The sequence below is a fragment of the Tupaia chinensis genome, unplaced genomic scaffold (assembly GCF_000334495.1).
Source record: "Tupaia chinensis unplaced genomic scaffold, TupChi_1.0 Scaffold149491_1, whole genome shotgun sequence".
NCBI lineage: Eukaryota > Metazoa > Chordata > Mammalia > Scandentia > Tupaiidae > Tupaia > Tupaia belangeri.
In genome coordinates, this window is record NW_006209335.1 from 321,244 (window position 1) to 329,206 (window position 7,963).

Here is a 7,963-nt window from a genome sequence, read left to right on the forward strand (position 1 = left end):
TAGGGAAAGGACCAGGGACCCCTGTGCCCAGAGTGAGAAGCACCGTCCTGAAGGCAAAGTGTCACTGTTTCTCTTCACCCCAACTTCGGGCAGCAGCTTTGCCTCACCCCGAGACTGCTCTGCTGCAGTCCAGCTCTCTGCCTGACTGCGCCCAGTGACTGCAAAAGCCCAGTGTGCAAGACAATCCTCCCCAGCTGCCCTACCTCCAGCTCCACACCTCCAGGCTCCCCGCGGGGCCTGAGCAGGGTCTGCACTGTGGTGTGTCGGCAGTACCTGCGAGCCCTATAAGGAACGTGGGTTCCTGAGTCCCACCCAAGCCTCCCCAGTGGCTCGTGTGTCCATGAATGCTCAGCAGGTGCTGCTCCAGACCCTACCTGAGCGGAGCGCTGAGGAGCTTGCTCCCCTGAGAGTGGGGAAGCCTGGGGAAGACCAGTTCTCGTACCAGAGTGGCACACGACGTTCAGGACATTGAGATCCCAGCAAGATGGGCCTTCCGGGAGACAGAAAGCAGGTCCTGTCCAGCGAATACTTCCACCAGGGCCTCTGGAGTGCCAGGAAGACAGGTGAGTGAAGAACAGGGTCTGAGGGATGCAGGCGTGGCTGGGAGTACAGCCTGTGTAGCTGCTAGGATGGTGGCCTCAGAGGAAGCCCATAGGGTCATAGAGGCCAGACGGATGCAGACAAGGGTTCACGTGACCCCAGCAGAGGGGGAAGACCAGTCACTGCTGGCTTTCTGGACCCCACGGGCCCTATCTGTCGTACTGCCTGCATGGGTTCCTGGAGCTGCTCTGTCCAGACCAGCAGCTGGTTTGTGCTCCTCCTGACCACACAGGTTGGGGCTTTTCAGGGCATGCACCCCTATCCAAAACAATGCTGTTCACAGTGGCAACATCCTTGCTGTAAAATAATAGCATGAGGCCGCTGGCTTGGGATTCTGTGAGAGGAAGGGCCAGGCTGACAACATTCCCCTTCACACACCTGGGTCTGAAGGCCACTTCCGTGAGAGTAGCTCTAGAGGCATTCAGAGAGGGCAGGCCACCTGGAGGCTTGCACACAGACCTTGGGCAGACACATCGCTGTTCGCAGCCTGGTGCAGTCAAGGAGCGGGGACTCTTGGCAGGCAGTGGGGCTTATGCTTTCAGCATCCTCCACAGGCTTCTCTGAGGTCAGAGATGCGGGGATCATCTTCAGAGAGTTCCTCCTGCTGTCACGGTGGACTCTGGCAGCCTGGCGCTCTTGGTGGGGAATCTGTGCACTGGCAGGCCCCCACCACCGCGCGCACAAGCTCAAGCCTTTGTCTTCCTATGGCTCCAACACCACCCGACTGTCCGGGCCTCAGAAAAGCATGAAGTGAACGTGGCTGCCATTCCCTAGGTGAGGGGGATGTGACATAGAGTGCTTGGTGGAACTCTGGGGATAGCCAGGACTTGAGCAGAGAGGGAAGCCCAGCAGAAGCCCCTGGGGACGTCCTGGTATAGTCAGCGACCTCCTCCTAGCAAGGAGTTTGGAAAGCACAGATAACTCCAGGGAGGATGTAGATTTGGTCTCTGGAACAAAATAATGATGGTTCTAGCAGCTGTGAGTCACTGGCTATCCACAGATGGCACGGAATGGGGCTTTTCAGGCCGTCTCTCCCTGCTTACAGCCAACACTGCACGGTGGGGGCTGCAGTCCGTACTTCGTGGAGGGAACCTCAGCTCCACGAGCTGGGACGTGAACCCAGCTGCAGCGCACAAAGCCCTTGCTCCCTCTAGTGCCCAGTGAGCGTGGCAGCGCTCAGCGGGGCTCTGCCATCAGGCCCCATCTGCTGGGCGTGTGATCTCCACACACGTTAGCTGTCTGGCGATGACAGTGAGGAACTGGGGAGGAAGTCATCTCCTTCTGACTGCACTCCAAAGGTGGGGGAGAACTGTGGATGCAGCCTGGGCGGCAGTGCAATCTCTCCTACATCAAACGCCAGGTGTGTGGGTGGTGCTGGGGACCACAGCAAGGAGCCTCACAGCCTGGAAACGCCTTGGCTGGAATCTTCTGCTACTACTCTTTGCTTGTGTACGGTTCCATCCAGGGGAAGCCCCATGGGCAGTTTTGGGGAGGGATCATGCCTTTCTGCTTCCCCTGCCTACATTCCGTAGAGATCACAGACGACCTTTCTTCGGGTAATTTCTCATCTCTGCGACTGGAAACAGCAGCAGAAGCTGCTCCAAAGGCTTGATGGAAGCCTAATCACAGGGCCTCAGTGAGGAAATGTAGGAAGAGGTTGAATGTCTACACGCTTACTCAATGCCAGGAACTGAGCTGACCTCCGTATTACCTAATTGAATTCTCACACCCCCTTCAGGCAGCATCCAAACTCCCGGTCCCCAGATAAGGAAGCGGACGCACAGCGAGGTGGACTCTGTGACTGAGGCACGAGGAGGAAGGGCAGGGTTTGCACACACATCTCTGAGACTCCAGAGCCCATGCTCTGCTTCTCGGAAAAGTGCACAGAATAAGCTACTTCTCACAGCTCTTCGGCTGCTCTGAACAGTTTGGGGCTTCCAGGAAGTAAGTCCGAGACTGTAGGGAGCCCTGAATTTATGCCTTTCCCACCCATCCCTGGCCTGTCATGCACTTTCAGCAATCCAGTGTCCACTCAATAAGCAGGACAGAGACAGCTGGTAGCTTTGCTGCTCAAATGACACCAGGGAGACAGCATTCCTCAAACTGTGTTCCACCTAAATGCTCCTCCACAGGCTTCTCTGGGGTCAGAGATGCGGGGTTCTTCTGTCGGCATATTATGACTGTATTTTCATGGGGCCAGCAGGTGGCGTGGTGATTAAGGTGCTGGACTCCCACATGGTTGACTGCAGTTCAGGCCCTGGATCTGGTGACTTGGAAATAATGCCAGCATGTGTGCCCAAAATCCTGAGAGGAGAATGGAGGAGAAGGGATTTGTGGCATGGCCATTCCTCCTGGCAGGGATTTCTCCCTTTCCCTCTATCTTGTCTCTCTTTGGTGAGCACACACACCCTCTGGCAAAAACCTAAAAATGGAAAAATAAATTGTATTTTCATTTTAATGATAATCAAAAAGACCCTATTCGTTTTCCCAGTTATAAAGACAAACTTCCTTTAGCAGCGATAACTTGAAAGTAAAAGCCACAACGTTGCAGAGTAAGGCTCTCGTCTGTCCAGGCGGGTGTGCATCACACGGGAGGCTACCAAAGGCTACCACATTTGTGTCTGGGGCTTGCGGTGGTTCTCTCCTTCAGTGGTATGGAAGCACCACATGCACAAGGCCCCGTGAAGTGAGAACTCAGAGGGATGGCGCGGCTGCCAAGGCCGAGGGGAAAAGCACCCAAGGCGGAGCTGGAAACACCAGCAGGTTTGACACAGGTTCTCCTTCGTGGGAAATACGGGCTAGTTTAACAGAACGAGAAGGGCTGTGTTCCGGTGGGGATAACAGCAAATAGAATCCTTTGTGGGGAGGAACGCGGAACACCCCCAGAGATGGCTGTACAATTTTACTTCTTACACTTCCAAACTACCTGGCGTTCTTTCAGTGCTCATATTGCTTTTGTAAGCCACTGCACTGTGAAACAGACTGCAGAGAACACACACCTGATCCAGGGTGACGGCTGTCTGGGAAGGGGCAAAAGGGACAGGCCTATGGAGGGTGCTCAGTTGAAATGTGTTATTTCTGAAAGCAAAATCAGAAGCAAATACACGAGGTCTTCAAAAAGTTCATGGAAGACATACACCATGAAAAAAGGTGCATGAATGTCTTTTTTTTTTTCCCCCCCTTTTTCCTTGTATCAAAGTAAACTTGGACCCTTGGTCCCCTTTCTCTGGGGTCAGAGATGCGGGGTTCTTCTGTCGGCATATTATGACTGTATTTTCATGGGGCCAGCAGGTGGCGTGGTGATTAAGGTGCTGGACTCCCACATGGTTGACTGCAGTTCAGGCCCTGGATCTGGTGACTTGGAAATAATGCCAGCATGTGTGCCCAAAATCCTGAGAGGAGAATGGAGGAGAAGGGATTTGTGGCATGGCCATTCCTCCTGGCAGGGATTTCTCCCTTTCCCTCTATCTTGTCTCTCTTTGGTGAGCACACACACCCTCTGGCAAAAACCTAAAAATGGAAAAATAAATTGTATTTTCATTTTAATGATAATCAAAAAGACCCTATTCGTTTTCCCAGTTATAAAGACAAACTTCCTTTAGCAGCGATAACTTGAAAGTAAAAGCCACAACGTTGCAGAGTAAGGCTCTCGTCTGTCCAGGCGGGTGTGCATCACACGGGAGGCTACCAAAGGCTACCACATTTGTGTCTGGGGCTTGCGGTGGTTCTCTCCTTCAGTGGTATGGAAGCACCACGTGCACAAGGCCCCGTGAAGTGAGAACTCAGAGGGATGGCGCGGCTGCCAAGGCCGAGGGGAAAAGCACCCAAGGCGGAGCTGGAAACACCAGCAGGTTTGACACAGGTTCTCCTTCGTGGGAAATACGGGCTAGTTTAACAGAACGAGAAGGGCTGTGTTCCGGTGGGGATAACAGCAAATAGAATCCTTTGTGGGGAGGAACGCGGAACACCCCCAGAGATGGCTGTACAATTTTACTTCTTACACTTCCAAACTACCTGGCGTTCTTTCAGTGCTCATATTGCTTTTGTAAGCCACTGCACTGTGAAACAGACTGCAGAGAACACACACCTGATCCAGGGTGACGGCTGTCTGGGAAGGGGCAAAAGGGACAGGCCTATGGAGGGTGCTCAGTTGAAATGTGTTATTTCTGAAAGCAAAATCAGAAGCAAATACACGAGGTCTTCAAAAAGTTCATGGAAGACATACACCATGAAAAAAGGTGCATGAATGTCTTTTTTTTTTTCCCCCCCTTTTTCCTTGTATCAAAGTAAACTTGGACCCTTGGTCCCCTCGAACGGCCAACTGTCAACAACTCTGAACTCTGGCTACCGAGGCCAGAGTGTCTGTTCTATCACCTGTGTATCTTCTTTCCATCAGAAGCCTGTGTTTTTCAGCCCCACATGCCGAGTCTTGAGCCCTCCAGGCACACAGCTGGATAAAAAGCAGAATGCAGACATTGTGTGCTGATGTACAAATTTAATAAAGCCTTCAGTCATGTCTTAATCCATAAGTTATCTACAAAAACAAAATGAAAACCTCACGACTTCTTAGTGCCATCAAGAGCCATCAAGGTGTGTGTGAACACCAGCTATACATGTACAGGTTCAGTGTTTTAGATAGTGCAATATCTCCAACTGGTGAAAAAGAATTCATTTAAATGAAATTACAAACTACCCCTCCTCGTCAAATAAAAGCAAACACCAAAACCACAGGTCAAGTTGATACTGGTGCTTATAAACCACTTTCTTCACCACAGTCCCCCACCAGCTCTGATACTCGGGTAATAAAAATCAAGATGGTGTCACTCTTCCTCGTGTGGTTGACAGTCACTTAGGCCCCAGCATATACGTACAAGCCTGCTCAGTGCGTGCACACATGTTCAGAAGAAATCTTCAAAGTAATCCAGCATTTAAAGAAAGTGGCAAGTCCCCAGAGAGGTCATTGGCTACTAACAAATCTTGAACAGTAAGCATATTAATAAACTCCTGTTTTCAAATTCCTTGCCATCTTTCCTTCAAAGTAAAGAATATACTCTTGTCTCCAGAAGTCCAGGGGCTCTAAGCCAAGGGGGAACTAGGACCCAGCTGAAACCCTCCGAGGCGGCCAGGGAGCTAGGTCTTGCCTGGAAGGCAGCTGATTTAAGGAGCCCTGTGCCTAAGCTGGCCCAAAGAGCAGAGGAGGAACCAGGCACTCCTGGCTTGGATCTTGGAAGAGGGGATGCAAAAAGAGCATGGTGAGGTGGGAGAGGGTGGATGGTGGTCCGCACAGACTGCTCCGTGGGCCTTTGCCTCAGTTACCTGGATTGCTGGTAAAGGTCTCATGGTAAAGGTGAAAAATTAGGGCAGAGCATCACGATGGGTTGGGAGAAAAAACATTTAAAAAAATGTAAAGAAAGGAGCAGAAAACCAACCCAGAGAATATGTTCCTTCACCTCGTGAACCTCTGTCAGTGCAAGGCTCCCGCTTCCCTGTGTGAGGAAGGACAGGAGGCAGGACACAAGGGTCTTGGGATTTTGCAAGGTGCAGAGGAAAGCCACTGCCCAGGCGGGCCAGGTACCTTGGGCTCGTGTTCGTTCTAGGAGCTAACCAGCAGGGGAGAGGCAGCTGCCCCTTTGGGAACAGTGGGCTCTGGAAACAGCTGCTCTTAAGGGCCCAGGGATTTCTCTCCCAAACCAGGATGCCAATGTGAACGCATAGGATGGGAACCAGCCAGGAGGCTCCCTGGCAGCTTGGCCGGGTGAAGACTCAGCAAGGGGAGCGGCTGCTGTGTGGAACGTGTGGCTTCGAGGGGGCAGCGGGGCCCTGGACTTCAGTGTTCTGCAACCTCCCCAGCCGGTGCCTTGGCTTGCCAGGGCAGCAGCGGCCATGGCTGTCTGGGCAGGGGCTGCTGTGAATGGGACGGAGGCAGAGGCTTTGTCGGGTGCATAGTGGCTTGGCAAGGCCTTACCTGAGTAAAGAGTTTTCAGAAACGGAAGGAGAGACTCACGCGTAGCAGGCTTCGTGCACTCAGACCCACGTCATGAAAACCACTCTGAGTCCCTGGGACTTGTTCATATGCAGCTCACTCATGGGGGTAAGGAAAGAGTCATGAAAAGACCAAACTATCAAAAAGAAGCCCCTCTGCAGTTGCCAGGCCTGAGCTTCAGGAAAGAAGGACCGATGTGGGAGGAATCTGGAGGTTTATTTCAACAGCTCCTTCCCGTCAGCATCACCCAGTGGATGCTGCATAGTGTTGTCAGGTGCATCGAAAATTCTTGAGGCTGCAGGGGAGTCTCATGGCTATCAAGAGGACCTAGGGGCCGATGTCACCCCCACCTCTGGGAGCTGAAGGGGCCTGGAACCCCAGGAGCCCTCGAGGATAGGTGGACAGGTCCAGACCAGGAGCTAGGAGAGCTCGAAGCCTGTGTTCATGCTGATGGCGTAGCGTAGCTTCTCCCGGAGGACACTTTTCTTGCTGTAGTTGGGCAGCTTGAGCAGGTTGAAGCAGGTGGAGGAGGTGGGCAGCCGGCCACCTGGCTCCCGCTTGCGGATAGTAAAGAAGCCCCGGAGGACACTGCCCAGGGTGTCCCCAGTGTCCTACAAGCACACACCACAGCCTTGAGTTGAGAGGCACCTGTCTTGGGAGCCTGGCCAGGTGCCCAAACAGGCGGCCCAGGGAAAGCCTGGCCAGCCCCTGGGCACTGGGCAGAGTGCAAGGCATTGCCCTATGAGTGCGTGCACCACTGCCCAAGGCCAGCCTCCAACCAGGACAGACTGGTCTCACAAGGCTGAGTGCAGAGAACCACCCGACTCCTGGGGGCCTACACAGGAGACTCCTGCACTAAGTAAGCCTTCGGAAATGGGCCTTATGGTTAGCAGCTAATTATCTGTTCCTTTCCAAAGAACAGAATGTGGTAAAACCATGCCAGATGCCAAAACATGACTAAGTGTGGCCTCAACGCGTTCCCCCTAACCCACCAGTGCTATGGCTGCTGGGGCCTGAAACTGAGTAACATCCCCTTCAGTTTGGAGGTCGAGGGTGGTCTACGAGGAGGGATTGGGAGCTCCTACTGGGGCATCACCAGGGATAGCTTTTTACAGGGGTGGGACACCTCTGAGAGCCCTCACTGTGGGTCAGACCACCACACAGAGCACGACGACCCCTAGGGCATTCACTCTCCCTCAGCAGATGAGGAGACATGGCAGCTGGCCCCGATACACACAGGCGGCAGGGGAGGTGCAGGGAGAACCAGCATTCAGCAGCAGCTGTCCACTCCGCTCCCTACGCTGCCTCCCAGATTGGAAGCCCTGGCCACACCAGCGGCTGCCGACAGCGGGGGCCGGGGCCTCTGGGGGTGGCGGGCGT

At 53.5% G+C, this 7,963-nt stretch overlaps 1 protein-coding gene across 5 annotated transcripts in view; it reads right to left on the reverse strand.

Moving 5' to 3' along the window:
• The window catches only part of UBE3B (ubiquitin protein ligase E3B), a 67,304-nt gene that overhangs the window by 4,007 nt on the left and 55,334 nt on the right, over positions 1-7,963 (reverse strand). For 4 of the 5 annotated variants that reach the window (XM_006171223.3, XM_014585281.2, XM_006171224.3 and 1 more), the window contains one exon: positions 5,076-7,194. The exons of the other annotated variant lie outside the window; for it this stretch is intronic. In XM_006171223.3, coding sequence (XP_006171285.1) covers positions 7,003-7,194 — 192 coding nt within the window. In that variant the 3' untranslated portion in view covers positions 5,076-7,002. Of the gene's footprint in view, positions 1-5,075; positions 7,195-7,963 lie in introns of those variants that run through there. 5 annotated transcript variants of the gene reach the window in all.